Source organism: Mytilus galloprovincialis, chromosome 2 (assembly GCF_965363235.1).
Source record: "Mytilus galloprovincialis chromosome 2, xbMytGall1.hap1.1, whole genome shotgun sequence".
Classification (NCBI taxonomy): domain Eukaryota; kingdom Metazoa; phylum Mollusca; class Bivalvia; order Mytilida; family Mytilidae; genus Mytilus; species Mytilus galloprovincialis.
The window spans coordinates 67617580-67642169 of NC_134839.1; the positions used below are offsets into that span (position 1 = coordinate 67617580).

Below are 24590 nucleotides of genomic sequence, written 5' to 3' on the forward strand. Positions count from 1 at the left end.
CAGTCATTTTTTATTTCATTAGTTATAAATATAAAACATCAATTAGAGAAGACGTCGTTTTGGCAATACATGAAGCCACGTTGGATGTCGATTAGAGGATAAAAAAATTAGACGTCGATTAGAGGACCAAAATATTGGACGTAGATTAGAGGATCAAAATATTGGACGTCGATTTGAGAATGTGACGTCAGATTCGGTCGTCGATTAGAGGAACGGACGTCGATTAGAGACCGGACGTCGATCTGAGTCTTACATATATATCTGAAAAGTTAGATTAAAGGGTGTTTGAAATTGCCTGATGTTTTGTCGATGGGGGGACACATATTCGCCGTTTTTATACATCCAATGAAACCCAAATATTAAACTGCAGCTTAAAACAATATTTTTCAAATCAATTTCATTATAGATGGCAATAACAGACATTTTAAAGGTGTACAGAACTGAAATTTAGGGCAATCAGTCAAAGATTTACTAAGAAATACTTCTTTGAAATCGTGTTTTTCATTCAGGAAATTGGCCGAAAATCGTTGTCCGTTTTTCAGTCCTTTGCGGTAAGTGCCGCAATTTTGTTGTAGTTTAAAAAATAATCATATTTGTTATAAAAATGTAAGTTATTTCTTCCATTTCAGCCATCTTATGAAGTATTTACACCTCAAAATTATAAAACGTCGAAATTGTGTCCCCGGCGAATATGCGCACCCTATAGTTATCGGAATAAACTTACATAAACTTTACATAATCGACTAGTAATGCATTTTGAGACTTGTTATATGTATAAACATTGTAGAAAATTGAAAATATAGAAAATTTAATAATAAGACCTTTTTTACATTGGGGCCCAAAAAAGGGGGGTCCATGCGTGAATGAGACACATCACAAAATTTCGCCGAACGATTGATTGGTTGTGACCTTGTTGGGTATTTTAAAAATAGCTTTCCTTTCAGTTTCTGTAAACATATCTAATTATAACTCAGTGTTCCCAAAAGTTTAATTCAAAATTCCATCTATGCTTATAGTAAATAATTTCTGGGTTAACTGAATTTTCTGAAAATGGATCGACCTTCACCCTATTAGGGGATTTCCGTTTATAAAAGCTTTTCATTGGCTGTACATATCTTATTGGTCTTAAAATAGAATTTTGCCTTTACTGAAAGTTTGTATTGACAAGAAAGTGTAGACAAAATAAAAATTCCACACCATCATACTTGATAGCATAAACGAAGAGTTGTAGCTGATGCTTTAAAAGTCACAGAGAACGTAAGTAATGACATTAATGTTAATAATTATTGTTGATATTGAAGTTACAAGTTTTATATCCGAACACTCAGCCGAACATGATCATGATCACGATCAAAGTACTACAGTACTGTCAGTTTAGTCAATAGTACATGTATGAATTGTTTATTTTTTTGGTCACATGAGACCTACCAATTACTCATCAATGTGAAACTAGGTTTTCTAAAAGGGGGGGGTCTCAAATTTGACAATATTTGGAGTAACTTGCATAAACCAAGTTGTATATAGATCCATTATAGGGACTGTTGCAGTCCAATAGGGCTGTCCCTTTCCTTAATCTGCCTCTGACAAGGATGCCAACAAAAACTTTGAGCATACTTACAAGAGTATAATGGTCCAAAACATTCAGTAAACAGAAAAGGGGGGATATAAGGATAGACAATAAAGACATGCAGATCGACTTTCTCCTCAATTTTTTAAATACTGTGGCATACATGTTCATGAATGATTATATATCAAGTTATTTGTGCTTACTGCTAGATCATTATCAATTAGATCTTATGACTTTCAGATAACCATGGCTAAACCAAGTCAGTTAGACTTAGTGTATGGACTCTGTAAGAATAAAGAGTTTAGATCCCAATGGGAATGCTTGTATAATTCAACAATGATGTATGTTAGAATCCATTGTAAAGATCTATTTAGTGATAATATATGGTATGTATTTATACATAATAAGATAAGTACAAATATTTTTGAATATAGTCTGTAATGATCAGTTTCAAGATATAGCCTTACATTATACTTCCAGTATAGTTTCAAATATTGAAGTACAAAAAATGTATGCTTGTTTGTACCATAAATAGAACAGTAGTTTAAACCTGTCTCATTTACATACATAAAAGTTGTGCCATGCTATTGAATAACTCAAATATTGGATGATTTTTAGTTTGCTGTGAACATGGTGGAACCCAATTATTTTTCACTTATGACTTTTTCACTCTTAATCATACAATATTTACCTAGTGGTATGTAATTGTCATGTCAGTGTGCTGTTCTCGGAGTATCTGTTGGCTGAACTATTATTTTACAATTATTTTGTCCATCAAAAATATCTTTGCAATAAAATCAAACAAAGAAATCTGTAAAATTCTGTGTCCTCACAAAGCCAAATTTATTTTCAATGAATCTTTTCATGAACATTTTATTATCTGATTATAGGAACTGGGAATGAAATACCACAAATCAACTCTCAAGTTTATACAGTTATTTCTAAGTAGTCTGATGAGATTATATATTTTTAGGCAAGATGTTGTAAAATACCAAGTGGATGGTCAAATTGAAGTGATCCAGAAATATTCTGAGGAACTTCTGAATGAAGTTGTCAAATATTTTGATGAAAAAATTCGAACATGTGAAGGAGGACTGTGTATGGTCTCTGAAAAAATGCAATATATTGTCACTAGAGATGAATTGAAGGTAAAGTTATTTCTTCAAGAATAGATGTTGTTCAACTGATAGGTTATTGAAGTTTGAAATATCAAATAAAATATCATAAATGTAATCCAACCATTTAAACAGTGGCTTAATAGTTTATTTTAAAAAAGATAAAAGGATGAAATTAATCTAATGCTATACATCATGATAATCCGATACAATAGAAACTTTTTCTTCAGAGGTTGCTGACATTTTTATGCCCCTGCAGTAGCGGAGGGGGCATTAAGTTTTACCCTTTTGCATCTGTAGGTCAGTACTTCCAGTAAGTGGTTTCCGTTCTCTAACTTTAATATGCCTCAACCAAATAATATGAAACTTATACACAATGCTAATTACCACAAAAAACAGATCCAGTTTGAAATTTGTTGACGTCACTTTTATTGTCCTAGAGTTATGTTGAAAAATGAAAATATTGCTGAATTTTTTGTTTCTGTTCTCATAATTAAGTTTGCCTCAACTTAGTGTTAGAATTTCTGCTCTTTTTGAACAATGTTCATTAAAGTGTTCTCAGTGTTTCTAATTTTGATAATTACAGTTGCCATCCTGACGCCCATGGAAATGGCTACTTTACACATGCTTTTCTAAATGCAATACAAAATAAAGTACAGTTTACTTTACTGATAATTATTTGTATGCATATATTTAGATTTTATATTTATATATAGAAGTCTATAAAAAGTACCAACCAGCAAATATATTTATAAAGTTTAATTTATTTTTAGAAAAAGTATGGGAATGAGCCATATCGATTTATTGAAACTTTGGTCACCTGTCTGAAGGAGGAAGAGGTGTTGATTGATCATTATACAAAGGTAATATAATTGGTTGTAAATATTAATTAACTTGGTTAAACATGTTAAATGCAATTTGATCTTTGTAAATATCAAAATATTTTAAATCTAAACTTCAGAATTCTTTTTTTGACATACATTTTGTCTGGTTTAGATATAACTTTCAGTCAGAAAGAGCTATCAATAGACCTTTGAGAACAATAAACTAACTTCAAACTTTAATTGAATTAAATTCAAATCTTTATTTCATAATGTCTTTAATGACAAAATTTGACACGATCATTCACACTATTATACCAGTCTTTCTAGCTCCACTCACTTTGATTAAGATTTTGATCTTTGTTTATGTGTGTATGTGAAGGAGGATAAGGTAATAGTTTCTTTCTTAAAACATTTTGAAATCTGTACCAACCCTACAGTATCAATTAATTAAATTTGTATGCAGATTCATTATATAACCTATATATCAGTGCTGATAAAAAGAGAGTACAAGAAATAACCTCATTTAGACACATCTAAAAAGTAATTGTTCTTTCAGATTTTTATGTCCCTGCTACAAAGTTCTCAGAAGTTTTACCCTTATATATCATTCCGTCATTTCGTAATGAATAGTTATACACGTAACAGACTCTTTTTCTAAACGTCTTCAAATATTTTGCTGAATTTCAGTTTGTGAGTCTACTATGATGAGTAACAGGACAAGTTTACATTCCGTTCTGCTCAAAACATTATAGGAATTAGTTGAATCATGGATTTTGAATTCTGGAAAATTGATAAGAAATGATCGTTGAAAAATAGCCCAATTTATGAGGGTTAGTTACCTCATACTGAAATATTAGTAAAAGTAAAATTAACCGTAGCCATACTGATGGATTACCCCCTCTTGTTTTGTTAGTTCTTATCACAAATTTTTTATCATTTTTCCAGAATTCCAGAAATTTTATCAAATTCTAATACTTCCTTGTTTCCATTGATTTTTCCTGAAATTACAGACTCATGAATTTTGTGAAAATAACAGTTATACCAACTTTCATTCTCCAATTTCCTTTTCCATAAAAGGCTTCAAGCTTTTTATTGCGAGCAGAGCCATGTTGTTCCCGCACATCTCCTTTCAGAAATGAATTCTAAAATTTGGAGTGTTTGACTCCTTAAAACAAGACATTAATTTGTAGGGGTCTTTTCATTGTTCATTAATCACATCTTTCATGAATAGATCTGTAAATTGTCATTTTAAAGTATGTGGGCACCCCCCAAACAAGATTCAGGCTTTACATCATTATTAGATACATTTTTTTTCTGTGGTCTTCTAATTTAGAATAACTTTTGACTCTCTACTATTTTTGTATGATTCTAATCATAATCAATTATGCATCTGTTTTTTACATTGTACTTCAGCCAAATGAAGAGGAGCTCAAGAAGGAAAATATAACTAGAACTATAAAACTCTTGGAAGAATCTGAAACATTTGAACGGGTAATAACTGAATTTTTTTGTACTTTGAATGAGAGTTACATGTATAATAAATGCATTTAGATAATTTTTCTTTCAATTTTAATCAATTCTGGCATAGCAGTGTTACACAATTGATGAAAATAGATAGAACTTTTTCTGCCGATAGTAATAGAAGAATTACAAGTTGGATCTATAGTTTTATGAACATCTAACGATTACTTTAGAGCTTAGTTAAAACAAATATGTTTATCTATAAATTTTTGTTTTTTCTGAATGTATTTCTCTTTAGTTTTTGTAGTGACATAACAGTGTTGCCTTTTTTTGCTTGTTGCATTTAAAAAAATACTGTTAATCCTGATTTAAGTTACAAAAAACAATTTAAGAATTCAAGTATATTACATGTACTAGAATAGTTGCGTTTGTCTATATATATTCAAAGTTTATTTTCACATGTTTTTTTTAATTTTTTTACAGAACCTTGAAAAAAAGGTCAAAAACTTTAATTCTTTGTTGGAAGAAGAAAAACAGAAGAATAAAGAACTTGGCAAGAAAGAAAAGGATAAACAGGGTATATATGGATTTTGATATTTTGCTGATCTGCCATATTAAATCAACAGTGTTGACTTTTGTTACATAAAATTGAGAATGGAAATGGGGAATGTGTCAAGAGCCAACAACCCGACCATAGAACAAACAACAGCAGGAGGTCACCAATAGGTCTTCAATGCAGCAAGAAATTCCCGCATCCGGAGGTGTCCTTCAGCGGGCCCCTAATCAAATATATATACTAGTTCAGTGATATGTATTTGAACACCATATTTTTAAGGCAGTTTCTGTTTTCTTTACATTGTATAGATGTTCCGGACCATATGAGTATTTGGACCATACGCGTATGGTCATGACCATATGGGTATATACTCATATGGTCCGACCATACGCGTATGGTCGGACCATACGCGTATGGTCGGGGTAATTAACACTCTGTTACAGTTTACTTTTAATACTTCTAAACTCTTTATATGGTATGACCGTTCATTCAAAAGACGCTATCATATAGGTAATTTTATCGTTATATTATAATAAAAAGATAAGCTAAATAAAAATAAGAAGTTTCACATTGTTAATTTTACTTAATTGTCAAATTTAAAGTAAACACATTTTATACCGATGGTCATTACCGATGGTCATACATGTAACCGATTTGTTATTACGAGTAAATGGCAATATGTCGACTAAAAAATTAAATTCCAAAAATTTCTTAATGAACTGTTACATAAGAAGTCACTGGAAAGTAGCATACTATTAGTTTATTTAAGTTGTGTTGTGAAGATGGTGTATTGCAGTCAACCATTTTACGATATTTGAGATCTAGAGCTTCTTAAAAACACTGTAGACATCAGAATTGCCAAAGACCTCGGTATCACTGTACGCAGCTGCAAAAAAGGCTTGTTTTTCACTCGCAAACAAAATGTGTAAATGAAAAAGATCGTGCACAAAACTTGCAAATGCAAAAAAGCTATGATACCGTGTGGAAGTGAATGTCATCCAAGCCTACATGCACTAATGTAACTAGCGATGAAAACTAACTATGGCATCAATATTAAATTTTTACGTAGTTTTTTTTATTATAAAATTATAAAATTGTCATGTTTTAAACCATCACTGTTTTTTTTAGATAAAGTTCTTGTATTATTGAAACGTTTATAATGTAATTTGGAAAAATAAATATACCTATATGGTCCAAATACTCATATGGTCCGGCCCGTTAATAACCAAACGAGTATTATACTCATATGGTCCGACCATACGCGTACGGTCGGACCATATGAGTATACGCATATGGTCATGACCATACGCGTATGGTCCAAATACTCATATGGTCCGGAACATAGACACCATATAACTGTGGATTCATGGAATACCAATCTTCAATGATTTTGTTGGTAAATGTAAACATCAAATTTAGATGTTCAACGAATGCTAATTATCTATAGCTTTTTTTGCAGATATATACATATATATATATGTATATATATATATATAGCCAAAAAGGGGCTTTTACCTAGATTTCGTGGCTTACGAAAAGTTTCAGTTATGTTTAAAGTTAGTTCACAATGTTTTTTCCTTCTTAGATACATTACTTTCTTGCTATGATATGACTTGAATGATATTTTTTTTCATTTCAAATATTGACTTATGATTGCTTAGCATTTCAAAGAGGATGTATTCTAAAATATGTAAGTTTTTTTTATTTAACAGAGGCACAGAACATGTCAGAATCATCAAGACGAAAGAATGGCGTCAATTCTGGTAATATTTTGGACAAGTTAAAAAATGATATGCTTGGGATACAGAGAAGATTAGTTGAGATTGAAAGGGAAACGGACAGGGCTAAACATGTAAGTTCTAATATTGTAATTTATACTTATTATACCACCTCTAAGAACATGGGTACTGGTTTATGTCTTCCATTCTGTTATTCTTCTGTCCTTCTGTCTGTCCATATTCTAAAGTTTGGATTGAAATTTTCGCTGAATCTACAGATCAGAGATTCTTGAAATTTGTATCAAACTTAATGTGACCATGCTTTAGTGTGATTCATTTTTAGTTTCATTGCTAGTACTTATGCTGTTGTCTGAATACTAGTGTAAATTCTTATACATAATGACCATATATGAAATTTTGATCCCAATTTTTTGATGAACTACAAGTCATAATTATACCCTGAAATTTGGTATCATCATTCATCACAAAATTACTTGATTGTTTTTTTAATAAATGTATGAATATTATATATGGATATGCGGATAGCACATTTTAAAGATGATTTAGAAATAATTAAAGAGTTCATGATACTCCTATTTCTAGAATAAGAAACAAACTCCAAGTACATTTTGTACTTGCGAAACAGTTTGTGTTTGTACAGATTGGCACTGCAGCCAACAGTAGTAATAATAATAAATAATAATAAATAGTACAAATGCTAAAGTTATGAAGACTTCAGAAATTTTACATGAATTAATGATGCTAGTACTTGATACATGTGCATTTTAATGCCAAAAACAGCCCACATTTGTGTAACATAAAATATTTCATTATTTACTGTATTGGTTCTGGTATTCATTTACATCAAAAGTTTAATCTGTATAAATGTGTGAAACCATTGATAAGAGTTATGATTTTTTTTTCAAGGCAATCAAAGATGCTTTAAGAGATTTTCTTACCAGAGGAACAGAATTAAAGAAAACATTTTTAGAAGTGATTACTAAATGGAAGAAACAATCAAAGTCCAAATATGTAGCACTAGTTGAGACTGACTACCCACTCAAAGAAATGGAAGATAGGTAAGTACAATCAGTGAAAAAAAACAAGCAATCTGATCTTTTCATTTAAGAATTGAATCATTCTTTTTGAAAATTCATTGTGGTGTAATAGTGTTGACCGAAATACATTTTGTATGAAGCGCAGTTAACACTTTTACAACCCTATGAAATTACAAAAAGAAGTATTCAATATTTATAATTACATTTTTAAGCTAGGATCATGAAAACATGATTTCTATCAAGATTTGATTTGATTTACCTGTGAACTTTATTGTGGAACCTTGTGTCATCATGAATGATAAATTTTATTGTGTAATGAATGTCAATTTCAGAAGGACCTGAGATTGCTGTTAGCCAATCAAAATAACGTTATATAATGAAACATATATTCTATGTAATTATTTATAAAACAAAATGCATTGCAGAGTCAGCTACTAGACACAACTTTTAATTAATTATGATGATTTTTAACCGGATTTTTTGTCGGTTATTGATTTGGGGATGTACGACGGGCGGCCAGGCAGTCGGTCGGGCAGGCGGCAACCAAATGTTGTCATTTACTCATGAGCCGTTCAACCAAAGCTTTTAAAATTTTAATATGTTGTTACTGACAACAAAATGAAGGTCAAGTTTAATAATGATGATTTAGACTTTTACTGTTCAGGAGTTATGGTTCTTGAAAGATTGAAAAATGGTGTTTCCAGTCGTGTCCGTGCATTTACACATGAACTGTTCAACCAAAGCTTCTCAAATTTTGATATGTTGTTACTGATGACAAAATGGAGGTCAAGTTTAATAATGTCGATTTTGACTCTTACCATTCAGGAGTTATGGTTCTTGAAAGATCGAAAAATGGCATTTCCATTTATGTTGTTGCATTTACTCATGAACCATTCAACCTAAGCTTTTCAAATTTTAATATGTTGTTACTGATGACAAAATGGAGGTCAAATTTGATATTGATGATTTTCACTTTTGTTAATAAATCCTGTTTGCTGTCATTGTGACAGCCTCTTGTTTTGTTTTAAATTGGTTCCTCTTTTCAATAGTTTATTTATGGGGAAAAATTGCCTAGGTGTTTCTTTGATTTATTTGTTTTGGGTTTATCTCCCTTTATCATTTTAATAATTTTTATACAGTTGTAAATTCAGAAATAATGGTGTGAACTTAATATTGCGATTTAAGAAAAATTTACATACAGATCTATGGTTTAGTTATCAAAATGGAAGTTCTTAATATTGCAATACTCACCGAGTCGCATTATTGGCATTAATTAAAATCTTGCAATAATTTCTGAATTTACAGCATTTTAAGTTAATTACCTTTCATTATCTTGCATGGGTAAAGAGACTTTGAGCATCTTTTAAACTGTTTTCATACAATGAAACTTTTGAATGATTGAACAAGCCCTGCTTTTTACTTGACTGATATGTTTTTTCACAACTTACAGCTGTGTCGTAATCTTAATTACTGTATTCAAATAACTTTAAGACATATGCATTGCTGATAATTGTAGGTGTAAGAAGTATGGAAAGCTGCTGTACAATACTCTTGAATTTATCCAGGCAGATTTACTTGTACTTTCTAATTGTAAATGGGATATGGAGATAGATGTTGACCTACAAGACATCATCAATAACCTGTGCAAACTGTTTGAAGAAATCTGTCAAAGGTATCACTATATATTAGAACACTAGTATTATTCTTCAAGAACAAAAAAACACTTTCCAGAACTTATAAAGTATACCTGTCCAATGAGGGGGGATAGGAGGGGTCCTGATCCCGAAATCCTGTGCTTAAAAACACGAAATCATAAGGTCCCAAATTAAATAAATTTAAATCCTGACATCCCGACATTCGGAAAAAGAATTCCCAGATCCCTAAAGGGTCAATCCCGAAATCTCGAGCTTAAAAACACCTAACCCCGGAGTCCCGTTAAAGGTCCTTTCCCTCCTTTCCAGTGTGGAAGAAGCAGGTATCTTTTTATTTTCCTTTTTGCCTATTAACCCCTAGTGACAAAATGATGTAAAAGGTTAGTAATTACCTGAGGTAACTTGACAGCTTAAACAATCAGACAATCTTATACCTGATAGCAAGCTATAAAAGCATTGTAATATGACAAATGTAAAACAATACAAGAAATCTAATGGCATGAATGAAAATAGTGTTCATCCATTAAAATATATCACACACTTATGATCATCTTTCAAAACACAGAAATATAGGATTAAGAAATTGTATACTTAAATATCCTTCTCTTCTGTTGTTTGTCTTATAGAAAAAAGGAGACAATCATTTCAACTGCTTTTTTTTAGCACATTTCTGGTTACTGAACAAACCCGTCACCTCATAAAAGTAGAACTTGGGTCAAAAAAGAGGACAAAGGATGCTGCAGATGATGAAGAAACTAAGCCAGGAAAAACTTTCAAGTGCCCAAAATTTACTGCTACTGTCAGGTATTATAAACTGATTTATATTTACAAATTGTTAGGTTTTCTGCAGATTGATAATTGAAATATTTAGACAATTAGATTGATTTTCACGCTTGAGCTGCTATTTTACCTATGACAACTTTGTTTATTTCATTGACAATGGGCATGTGCGCCTATTAGTTTCTAGCGATAATTTTTCATATCACTCTACTGTGCTGAAATTTTCAGTCTGACATTAAGATCAAAGGAAAATTCGTAAAATAGCAATAATGTTAGATATTAGCTCATAGTCACAATATGAACTTTTTTTTACCCCAGAGCACAGGGAAAAATTAAAAAAAATATTCCTGCTGTGTCAAGCAGTGGATATTTTGAAATGTTAGTATGGTAATAAGCTTATAATGGTTGATTGGATTGTACTTGTGTGTTTTTCTTAATAGGAACATTTGTTTCTTTGTTATACCAATGAACAGAAAATGGACTTGATCAGGTAGGGTCTAACTTATTAAAGACAGATTGAACTTTATGACCTTGATAAAAAGTCCAGAGTTATTTAGGCTAGGTCAAACATTTTTGATCAAAATTGGCAATGATTGTTTAAAGTAACTACTGAACAGTAGCTATTAATTGCTGAATTTCCTCTTATAGATTAATAGCTACAGAAAGTTTGGTTGGACGTCAGAAAGTTACAGCTCACTTCTGTCATGAAGATTCTTTGAATGATATTCATCAACGAAATGCTTGGGAAGAATTACCAGAGAAGAGTTTCCCATTGCTTAACAAGGGAAATTCTAGAACAATGCCATTTGGACAGCAGGGATATGCTACATTCAGGAACTTGGAGTTGACTGACTTCAAGAGGGATCAGGATAAACATGTCTGTGAAGAGAAATACAGAATTGTTTTTGTAACGGAACAGATTGTTGCGGGTAAAAAAATTGTATTTAGGGTAAGTTGAAATCTCAATAATATGAAATTTTTGTTTTGCCATAATTTGATCATAGGCATCTGTTTACTTTTGAATGGCCATTCCATCACTTGAAATCATTTTAAAAAAGTTTTATTTGTATATTGTGTGTGTCAAATTTATCATAAATTAGGTGGTTTAATTTAGTTGTTTTACAATTCTATAAAAAGTCAGCTTCAGTTAAAGAGAAGATATAATAGAAATACTGTCTTTTTATATTTAAACTTGCCACAAGTAAAAAGATTTAAGAATTATAAATAATGTTTCAAAGGAGAGGGTGTTTCTCAGCTGAAATGAGATGTAGCAGAAAACATTCTTAAGTTTGAAAGTCCATTGATATTCTGTTAATTGCTTTTTTCCTAGGTCTCTTTTTATATGATTGAGTAAAAGTAGCCTGATATGAAAAACTTTTGCAAAATGAGAACATCTTATTATTAAGCATCAAATCATCCTGATTCTACAAATATTGTGAAATAAATTAAACAGAGGTTATCAAAGATCACCAATCAGCAAAAAGTGCCCTGAATGATAAAAAACGTTTGAAAATTAACTAAAGATAACTACTCAATCATGAGGTTCTTGATTTGTAACAGACATTAACATATGGCTGGATTAAAGAGTTTTTTTTTTTTTAGATCACAATCCTCTCACGTTTAAATCTTAATAAACAATAATGATGATAATGATAAGGGTTATTTAGTTAGCTTTAAAACTAATCTTCACTGAGACCTTCATGAAATACATTAAAATATAACAAAGAAAGAATAACAAAATAATCAATTAACGCATGTAAGAAAATGAAAAGAGAAATTTTTACGAAATATACAATTTTCAAACACTTAATCATAATGCATGTAATGACAAAGGGTTGAAAATGAATATGCAATAAAAAGAAATAATATACATAATGCACTAATTTCAATGATACCAGTTTAAAAGAATAAACTGAAGTACAAGCACAACCATAATAAACAATACATTTGCATTGATATTTCAGGCCTTACAATACTATCTATGAATCAAACTATCTTTAAAAGAATTGTCTCGGTTATTTAGTACCATAATCTACAAATTGAATTTATGCCCATGTCATCATGGAAGAGGGCATTAAGTGTTACCCTTTGTCTGTCCATAAGCACATCCAAACTTTAGTTTCCAATGTAAACCAATTTTAACTGCCCATGAGTTATGCCCCTTTACAAATAAATAAAAGCTGACTTGTCGTTTCCATTCTTTTGCTTATGCTTCAACCAAATTTTATGAAGCTTATACATAACACATGCCATAAAACTCGGATCCAGTGTGAACTTGCATCTCTTTTACTTTCTTGAGTTTTGTCCCTTTACAGAATTTCATCCAAGCAGGAGATTCATACACATTCTCCATTTATTTTTATCTGATATGTTTTCTTTTCTTCAGACCATATCATTACCAATAATCATAACAACTGGAGCCAGCCAAGGATCAAATGCCCATGGTTCTTTGTTGTGGCAGTGTTTTAGTGTTGAAGATCTGGTATGTAAATTAAAAGTAGATACATTTTAAATTTATAGAAAATTTCAAAACGCTTGAATGATGATATACTTCAAACATTCATCAATATTTATCCCCGCCTTTTTACAAATGGAAAAAAATGCTGAACTTTTCTCCTCCCTTGTCTAACTTTAGTTTGCCTCAACCAAATGTTATGAAAACTTATACGCAATGCTCATTACCACGAAACACAGATAAAGTTTGAATTTTGGTGGTGTCAATGTTAACATTCTAGAGTTATGCCCCTTTACAAACGAAAATTGCTGTAATATTTGTTTCTGTTCTGATATCATTCAAATGCAATAATTTAAAAGGTTACCATATAAGAAATGTTAAAAATTAATGTTGCATTTGAATATATCATTTTATTAAAAGCTGTCAAGATAAAAAAGTATCTTATATCATAAATTGCAGATGGATTTTCCTCTGACCAGTCCGTCTGTCTTGCCTTGGTCTACTGTGTCAGCTATGCTGAACAGCAAATTCAAAACTTTAGATGGAAGAGATTTAAGACAAGATGAACTTATGCATCTAGCATCAAGGCTTTCAGGTTGGTATTTTTATGTTCATATTTTCATACTTATTTTCATGCATTTATGGTTATTGTCACAAATTGAATATCTTTCAAGATTTTGTTGAAAATTTTCCTTCACTACTTGTAGGGCTTAAATTAAAATATTGTTTGTTTGCAGTTTACCGACCGACCCTTGAAAATCCTCCCGAGTGTGAAAATTTTATTGCTTTTAATTTGAAGAAATTTTTTTTAATACTTCTATTGACGCGATCTGGAACTTTGGGTCCTTTCCGGAAATGATTTAAAGTCAATTACGCATTTCAAGTTAGGTTTTTCTTAGCTTCCCGTCAAGCGTTCATGTGACCATTTAATGATAAAGCACATGGAAATTGTTTACAGGTATCCATGAAGTCACATAGGAGTACTTTACGCTGTCGTCTCGTGTCAATTTTAAGACAAATAACAAACAAAAAAGTTTATTAGTAAACTGTTTATACAGATTCAGGCACATGTAATGATGTGTGATGATATCATTGACGATGATGCAGCGGATATTCATAACTGACACGATAACCATTCTGTCTCAAACAAATCGGGTACAGAATCTGTGGAGCCTGACTTTATGGAACCAATTTCAGTGGTTAAATAATTCGACAGCAGCTTGAAGTATGGCATATTTTCTACAAATCGTTGTGAAGACGACAAAGATGAAACCACTCCTCCATGACTTAATCTTCATGGATATCTGTAAACACGCCTGTACGGAGGAAGGGCTCATTTGAAATGTTAATGGATATAGATCATGCCAAATCAATAAGAAGCAACCCTAACTACACAAAGATGTAGAGAAAATGAATGGTTAGCTTGAAAAATAAATATGCTCTCTCTATATTAAATATATCTTCGATTGCAATGAGTATGCTCCTTTAGGATAAGGGGCTGCCCCACTCATTGCAATTATTCTCTTTCTTACAATATTAAATATACCCAAACTGTGTGGCCTGTGTGAATTCAATTAAAACATGTCCTTAAGAGCTATTCTGCCAATTTTTTTATGCATTAAAAACATTTCAGCACAGACCATTTACTTTTAATGGGGTGCTATGGATTTCACCCCAAACTTTAGATTTCTTTGGTTTTCATTAAAGCCTGGCAACAATATAACCTTATCACATATAATTAAATATTGTTAGAAATATGAAAACAGTCGAATGTCTTAATACTTTTTTTTCAAGTTGCCTTTTTTTCAATTGAGGAAGATTCAATGGTTATTTTTTTTTATTAAAAATACACTCTTTAATACATTGTCTTATAAATCTTTAATATCTACATTTTTCTGATGAAAATACTCTACTCATGAAAACATTCTAGTCAAGAAGCATACATGTCTGAATATATTTCTTTAAAACAGTTCTAGTCATAATGACATTCCTTGTTTATAAGTGTTCCAGTATTGAATAATTATATCATATTTTATGTCATAAATTGGATAATGACACTATGTTAAAGTTTCAGTTTTGGTTAAAAAGTTTTTTATCTGAAAATGCCTGTTCATTTGATGTTGGTTTTCAGCATGTCCAGTGTTTGTTGTTTTAAAATGGTTTTTTTTTTCTTCACAAGAAACTTGGTTTAGTGTAACTGCTTGTTTAAACTGTATTTTGGCTGATAAAATCAAATATTTTTCCTACCTACCGACCCTTCAGTCTGAAGGTACAGTCGGAAAACTGCAAGCAAACATATTTTTAAGGTTGGCCTAGTAGTTTTATGCTTCATTAGAGAAACCAAGACTATTCAGTTCAGATTTGAATGATATTGTTATTATTGAAACAAAAAAAGATGCTTTTGCTAGTTTGCTTAATATTCATCAGTTATTCAGAAATTGAATTACTTGAGCAATACCATTTTGTAAATATTTGAAAAGTATTTTTGGTTTTAATAGATGATACTTTGATGCTTTCTTTTATCAACAACATTTACGGTAAGTTTTGAAAAAATAAAAAAACATATCATCATTCATAATACAGTGTATTTTACTGTCACGAAAGAGAAACTTAAGTTCATATGCTTCTTTTATGACTTAAGTAGTGAAAATATGCATAAAATTACGTCTTTAATTTCAGGATTACCAAAATCCAATATAACAGGTAAAACAGAGATACAGTTTAGAAAGTTCTGTTTGGATAAAATGATGGATGTTAAGGAATCCAAGGACGCTAAGAATAAATCAGCAACTTTCTGGATGTGGGTTCTCTCTGTGTATAATCTGACCAAATTCCATCTACAGGATTATTGGACAGAAGGGTATGTTGCTGTACTTGTATATAAAAAAGAAGATGTGGTATGATTGCCAATGAAACAACTCTTCACAAGAGACCAAATGACACAGAAATTAACAACTAGATGTTACCTTACAGCCTTCAACACTGAGCAAAACCCATACTGCATAGTCATCTATAAAAGGCCTAGAAATGTCTTTCTTGCATTGTATCTGTTAAAAAATAATGTACTTCACAATAACTCTTTGTCGTAACTTTTTGTAAAAATTTCATTCTTCTTGTTGGTATTACATTAGAAAAATTTAATTGATTCTTAGATCTTTTCAGTTTTCTTATAATCTAGAAAAGGGCTTTGAGCATGTTTAGTTGAACATTTGATTGGTATACATGGGCATAAAGTTAAAAAAAACAAACATTGTATTGTAGTTTGAATATTTTTTGATAGATTAATTGATGGATTTTCTGCCAAAGAAGATTGTGAAACGAAGTTAAAATTTTTAAAGCCTTTCAAGAACTACACTTTTCTTCTGAGATTCTCAGACAAAGTCATTACAGATGGTCAAGGTCAAAATATGTGTGGTGCAGTTTCTGCCTCTTTTGTTTATAAAACTGAAAAAGGTAAGTCAAAGTTATGATTTAAGGTTGCAGTGCTGTTAAAATTTATGCCCCATAGCAGCGGAGGGTCATGATGTGTTACCCTTGTCCATCTGTATGTCTATCCTTACTTACTTCCAAAACCTGGTTCCTATCCTTATCTTAAGTTTTTTTCAACCAAATGTTAAAAATAAGTAATACATGATTTGTAACTACAAATTTCAGATTGTGTTTGAATTTGAGTAGGATCACTTTTACAGTTTTACAGAACTATTTAGAAATATACATGTATCAAATTAAGTCACCCAGATATTGTAGTTCACAAAATATTGAAATGCTAGTGGACACATATTCCTGTTAATGATATTTTGTATTCAATTTTATTAAAAATGTTCTAGAAAAAAGAAAAAAGAATGCTGGAAACTTGTGTACAGTATGTAATATTCATTGAAAGTCTAAATATTTTCAAATAAAACAAAGTTGTGACAGTCAGTGTTTTTTTGGGTTTCTTTCAGGAGAAATAAAAGTTGGACATGCAAAACCATTCAAAGCTGACTCCTTTAAGAAGAAAAATTTAGCACAGTTGGTGAAATCTGTACATCTAAAGGAGAACAATGAAGAAGTGTCTTTACAATTTATCTACCCTGGAGAAATTAGTAGAGACGAAGCTTTTGCCGCTTTTTATCAAGCCAGTAAGTGTCTTAAGAGGGTGGTAAAGAGTTATTTTCGTGCAACATGTTTTGCCATTTTTATTTCGTGTGCAGGGGTGAAAGAGGTTCGTTATTCACAGTGTTTCATGAAATTGGTTAAAAGATCAACGTGCAAGACATTTTTAATTGTTCGTTCATCTTGAAATTGCAATTTTATTTCGCGTTCTTCTGTGCAGATATCCCCCATTTATGTCCCTCTCTTAACAATAGACTACTTTCCAGTTCGTTGCATCTCCTCCAAAAACTTTGGTATTAGTGAACATCATTTTTGTATTAAGGAGCATCTTCACATCCTTCACATGTTGAGCTATCTGTTGAAAATATATAATGCCGTATTGCACGAATTATTCATCAAATTAAATTATTTTAATTGATAAACTACCGTCATTAGGGAACTGTGATTCAGTACCTACCAAATAAATAATATTTCTAGTCTATCCTGCATAAAGACAATCATGAAAACACTTGATGAATGTTTAAAGTGCAGGGATACAGGTAATTCCCTCTATCTTGTAAATGACGTCATGAAGCATGCATAAATGACAACCTTTCTGGTGTCATCAGGTCAACTCTATGTTTTTTTAGATGTATTTCTGTTTTGTATCAATCTGCTGAGTTCAGCCCTTTTCAACAGATTTCTTTAGTTTGTTCTTACGTTACACACTGTCCCGATTATTCACAATAATTGGTGGATAGCAAAAGATTGGCATAGTTAAGTTACAGTGCACAGTAAAAGATAGATAAAAAAATAATCAGCCTGCAATATTATGATTTGAGAACCTTGAATTTATTTTACTTTGGCACCAATTTGAAAAACATTATTTATTGAAAAATGTATCTGATCAACTGATTTAAACGTAGAAAAAATTGGAGACAAAACAAATGACTGCACAATAAAAATGTCATCAGAAATGTATCAACTGCCTTTGTGACTGCTTTAAAGGAAAAATAAAAATGAAAGAAGAAACTAGATGTGTCAAAGCGACACAAATGGCCCCGTCTCAAAAAGTTGGAAAATCTGCAATTTCAATAACACATGTGGACACAAACATGATGGTAGTCTCACATATCAAAAATCAGCTCAAAATCTGGAGGCATATAGAAAAATATCCATATAACTGTGATTTTCAACAATTTTAAAAGTTGTAAACCCTTAATTTTGGCAAAAATTAGAGGAGCGGAACAAAACTTAAATTTGATCTGAAACTCATCATGGTTAGCTCACTTACCAAAAATCAGCCCAATATCTGAAAGCATTTACAAAAATGGTCCGTATAACTGTGATTTTCAAATATTTATCAAAGTCAAAAGCCCGAAATTAAAGCAAAAATTAGCTGAGCGGAATGAAACTTAAACTCGATCTGTAACTCATCATGAGTAACTCACATACCAAAAATCCACCCAATATCTGAAAGCATTTACAAAAAAAGTTCCATATAGCTGTGATTTTCAACAATTTATCAAAGTCCAAAGCCCATAATTTCAGCAAAAATTAGAGGAGTGGAATGAAACTTAAACTTGATCTGTAACTCATCATGGTTAATTCACATACCAAAATTCAGCCCAATATCTGAAGGCGTTTAGAAAAAAACTGTGTATAATGGTTTGTTGGGGAATGACAGAATGACGGAATTACAGAATTACAGACAAGGGTAAAACTATATGGCACTGACAACTTCGTTGCGGGACCATAAAAACCAACATTTCTTTATGAATAGTACCCTTTTAATTATTGTCTGAGATTGTGTTTTATGTAACGTAATAGTAAAAGCTTAATTACTTCCTACTTAATAGGGATGGCAATCGCTACAAATATGCATGACAATATATGTAAAAGTTCCTGTATTGTATTGAAAGCTTTAATAAAATAGAATAATACAGTTTTGACTTGATTTTTAGGTAGTAAAATGACTACTCCAGATTACCTTGATTTTGAGGAAAGATTATATGTGAGATTGAAGTAAGTAACTACAGTAAAACATATCAGAAAGATCTTGTTTTATAAAAATATATTTGGAAATACGAAGGACCATTTGAAGGAAAATTGTGTGTGTAGGCTTATTAGTTGTACACTAGCTATTTGTCGTCTCATGCATTGAGATTTTTTGTCTCCCCACCCTCTCTTATTTGCCAATTAATTTTCATAGGTATGCTTTTGAATGAAAGAAATATAATGTTTGAATTCTATATATCTTAATTATAAACATACAATAGAAATTTTACAAAATTTCAACATGTTTTTTTTATGAAACTGCGAAAGTGCAAAAGGCAAACATGCTTTTAATTTTATGCCTATTTGTAGGTTTTAAATAGATAGGTGAATTTTATGCAGACAGGTGGGACATATCTCTGTGTCAACAGTTTATTTTTATGTTTGTGGAACAGCCCTAGACAAATTTTTATATAGACTAAGTTCTACTGTAATAAAAAGGCTGTACCATGACAATATCAATTTCAAACAAACAGGGCAAGATCCTCATGTGTAGTCAAGGTTGTTGAAAAACCGTATCAATTGAAAATCATAGTTAATTGGATTTGGTAATTGGTATTTACATTTCTAAAAAAATTCTTTAAATAGACAAAATGTTTATTAAATTAAAAATCTTTTTCAGTGGTTTGTCAATTGATGATAACACTGTAAAAGAGGAACCTCCTAGTGACATACCCGTGACTAAGAAGTCCAAACAGGAAACAACAACACCTACATATGCTTATAGTGATCAACAGATAAATGATATGGTAGCTTCTTATGAACTTGACAAATATGAACAGCCCAGTCCTTCCTCAACCTTATATGGAGGAGGAGAGAGAAATAGTAATGAGTCTACGCCTATGTCACAGGAACCCAGTCCAGCATCTACATACAACATAATGTCACCTGAAAGCGCTGTTATGAATGGAATGGGTTACTCTAATGGTTACCCAGTATTGAGTCCTCAAGGCTCATTGTCAAGTGGAATGGCTGCAGCAAGTCCACAGAGTTCTATTGATGAGTCCCAGGTTTTATCTCCAGAACAGGAAGCTAGTATCCCAGTGACAGTCTTGGATGAAATTGGAGTGAATGGAATTCAGCCTGGTTTTGAACAAGTATTAAATGGTAACTGTACTTACGGTACACAAGTGAATGGAAACGTTTGTTACAATGTACCTGTCCAAGGTCTTGTTTATAACAGATCTCAAAGTCTCCCCGACCAACATCCGACTTTGATTAATTTGCTGAAGAACAAAGCATCGGTAGAAGGTCTCAAACAAAAGCTTCTATCTAAACATGCACAGGGTACTCAACCTCCCCAGTACATTCCTGTCAGGGAAACCAATCAAATTGATTTGAACTCTGTTCAGAAAGAGCTTACTGCTGAACAGGTGGTAGACTTTTCAAATTTGATGACTTTTGCAGAACATAATCAAGATGAAAATTTTGGAATACCTGAAGTAGACATACCATCTGACTCCTTGGAAACCATCAACCAGTCAACAGATTTAATGATTACAGAAGAGAACAATGCCAATATGATACACACATTACAGCAAATGGTAACAGATCCTGAACAACTTCGTAATTTTGGACAATTAATGTCTGTTTTAACAGAATTTTACCCCCAAAATCCTCTGATTTTGGACACACAAGACCTTGAAAATCCTGATAACTAACACTTCTTGTTATTGTTAAAAAATTATCAACTTTATTTCTATTTTGTATGAATCATGAATATAACAGTAATGTAATATGGCTCACCTGCTGGTATATGCAAGTAATTGTCATCATTTGCATTCATTGTTCATCTGACTGGCTGTTGGTTCCACAGTGTCATAATCTCACCTAAAACCACAGAGCTAGTTTTAACCAAACTGGGAAGGAATTACACATGGAACATCTGTTTTCTATTGTCTCATTCATTCTGATTGATTGGAAATATGAAGGCCAAATGCAATCTTTGATTTATAAAATATTTTAACACTTTATATTTCAATGAAAACCATTTGAGCCAAAGTTGAATTTGTCAGAAATTTTGCTATCTTTGGTTGAACATTTGAATTAAAGATTAACTAGATGAGTGGTTTGGCTGCCTAAAGCCTCTGTTATTTTGTTAATCATTCAAAGTACAAATGTATATAAACATAATGAGCTTTTTATAGTTTATATGTATTTAAAGTTTGTTATGATATTCATATTGTTAAAATATTTTCAAAATTAAACAGTGGTTTTAAACAGCTTTCAAACTGGTTTATCATATCTTTATTTTGTGTAAATTATAAAACCTTGCCTATATTACATTTTAGTTATTTATATAGATTTGTAAAATTTGTTTTGTTGATAGGAATATTAAACACTTTATTAAGATCAGCATGTAAAATGTATTGAATTTATATCCACATATATTTCTGTATTTGGTAGCCTGTGATTGTGAATTTGATTAATGCAAAAAAGGGAGAATAGATTTTTTTTGTTATAAGATCACAATAATTTGTTTTATCATTTTGTGAATAAGTAATTTTTTAGCTAGATTCATACCAAATTGAATCCCTTATCTTTGCAAAGATATTATATTATAGTATTAGATAAAGAAAGGCAACAGTAGTATACCGCTGTTCAAAACTCATAAATCCATGGACAAAAAACAAAATCGTGGTAACAAACTAAAACTGAGGGAAACACATTAAATATAAGAGGAGAACAACGACACAACATTAGGGTTGACCTTAAAATAACTATTATTGAAAAAGTTAACAGTAAAAAGTTAAAGTTTTTTTGTACATTGATACTTTGTTATTGATATTTTTGTTTTGTACAGTGATGTGTATGGAATTAGGAACGAATATGATATTGTAGTTTTTTTTTGATAGGTTATGTACTAAAGGTATATCAGAATTTTATTCAGGTAACATTATTCTATCATAAGAATATTTCTTTACACTTAGTTAGTGAATATTTGAATGTTGTTGAAACTTTTACTCTAAGGATAATTAGAAATTAATCTCGTTTGGTTAATATGAAAGATAAAAGTGAAAAAGATATGACAACAGACAAGGGTTAGAAAAACCAGAGCATTGCATTGTTTACATGTTTCAACATAAAACATTAGTCAAACATGTTAAAAGATAGTATAGGAATTTAGTTTACAGTATCAAATTTAAAAATCAGATGAAAGCTTCTTTTTAAAGAAAAAAAATAATGCAAGTTTAAAAACCTAATCTTTCTTTGACATTATTATTCATTTATTTACTGCTAAATACTAAGAGCATGAAGTTAACATTCCATAAGAATGTATGTTCAAGTACTAGTGGATCAGTCTATGCTCTTTCTTCTAAATGCTACATTCTTAGCAGAGAAACTATCAAATGTAAATGTTTAAGCCTGGTTTTACTTAGCCTAGGATTAAACCACAGATCTCCTGTACTACTGGTGAGCATGAAACTACAGAGATAGTTAAATTTTCCTAGAGGTATCAGTCCTATTTCATTTAGATATCTTTCTTAAACTGGCAAACCTGCAGCAATTTTTATATGTATATAGATATATGAATATGATTTTTATTATCCTACATGTGTTGACATTATCATTATGAAAATTGAATACTGATCTCATAGATGTTTAATCAGCACATTTTGTACATTTTTCATTGTTTGTCCACAAGTTGCATATTAGTGTAACTTGTTTTGGTTTATCAATATTCATAAATAAGTAGCTTACAATTTATGTTCTATGTGCCATTTAATTACAGTAAATATTCTATGTGCCATTTAAATACAGTAAATAAATAAAAGAAATTTTTTGTAGGCTATTTCTTTAAAATTCATAAACGGTATTAAGTATCAGGATATTAACTTGCAACTATTTTAAAATTTTCAGTGATTTAAAAGTACTTTTTATTATTGCTCCAAAATATTCTGTAAGACTTATAAAGTATCCAGTATTTGTAATTTAAGCTCATCCTAAACGAATTGTGCGTTTTTTTAGTAGCATATAATCAATCCTGGATAATTTATATTTTTAATGAATAAAACTTCGTTTTGCACTCATAAAAGATCTTTTGGAAAATGGTCTCTTTGTGTGCAAAATAAAAAGTAGATACCAAAGTCTACTTAAAGATAAGAATTACCTCAAAACTTTTCAGGTCAGACAATGTGATACATATATTCAAAATTTGCCTGTTAATTTTCAATCTTCATTTCGTGTATTGTAATAAAAAGCATACATTTCATTATTTTTAAAACATGTCTATTAGTTTTAATATAAATTTCATGTCTTATATATATATATATATACATGAATATTTGTTATGAAGATGTAAAATATTGTGTCATAGTGAAACAGGAATATTGTTTATGTTCCATTGATATTCATTGCAACATATTAGTAAATATTACACATTTATCACGACATTTTACTGTAAAAATATTTAATCTGGGTTTGTTACACATTATGGACACAAAGCTTTTGATTTTAGAGTAGATACACATCTTTTGTTTTCTTGTGTTTGTGGGCTAATTACACATTATGGACACAAAGCTTTTAATTTTAGAGTAGATGCACAACTTCTGTTTTCCTGTGTAGCATTAGAAAATTATGTCTACTGTCCGTCCTGTGAATTCTTAAAGAACCTTAATTTCACAAGAAAATATCAACTCTGCCCATACTTGACCTTTTATTTGCTTTATTTATAATTGTTAATACTCCTATCCCTTGTCTCATCAATTTATCTAAATTGACAGCTGATTTACTTTATTTGTCATGGATGATGAAATTATTGAAAATATCAAAGCAAAGTTATAGCAGGTGTCTGAATTTGTTAACTTATTAAACAAAAATGTTTTTTCCATCTGTTTGTTATGTTATATTTAAACAACTTTTTTTAAAATACATGCAATATTTTAGGAAAAATATTTTTTATGTATATTAGTGATGACTATATAGTGCATGTTATTTGTTGTTAATTTTGATTTGTAAATAAATCATTATTTGTAAACTTGACTTGACATTGTATCACAGCTAATAAGTAATCTTTAAGTAACTCAAATACTTATGTAAAGTAAAAATATTTAAAGGCATGAAAAATACATACATCTAGATTTACTAGGAATGTTGGTTTTTAGAAGTGTTTATAATGCAAAGTGTTCTAAATTTCATGAGAACTTAAATTCAAAAATTCAAAAAGATATGATTTTTAGCTCATATGCATGTGAGCTTTTACCATCACTTTGCCTCCATTGTTTGTCTCCTTTTTCTCAAAAAAATTATCCTCGTAAACTTCAAAATGCATTGA

The 24590-nt window shown here is 30.8% G+C and overlaps 1 protein-coding gene across 1 annotated transcript; it reads left to right on the forward strand.

Annotated features, from left to right (window-relative positions):
• Positions 1-1141: 1141 nt before the first annotated feature.
• Positions 1142-21302, forward strand: LOC143064190 (signal transducer and activator of transcription 1-like). Its single transcript, XM_076236842.1, has 18 exons — positions 1142-1257; positions 1808-1953; positions 2541-2715; positions 3456-3545; positions 4920-4997; positions 5451-5544; positions 7236-7375; positions 8169-8320; positions 9816-9971; positions 10615-10755; positions 11380-11680; positions 13118-13213; positions 13646-13781; positions 15866-16046; positions 16467-16639; positions 17131-17307; positions 19225-19285; positions 19938-21302. Exons 2-18 carry the CDS (start codon positions 1814-1816, stop codon positions 20974-20976), a joined length of 3330 nt encoding a protein of 1109 aa, XP_076092957.1. The 5' UTR covers positions 1142-1257; positions 1808-1813; the 3' UTR covers positions 20977-21302.
• Positions 21303-24590: the final 3288 nt, after the last annotated feature.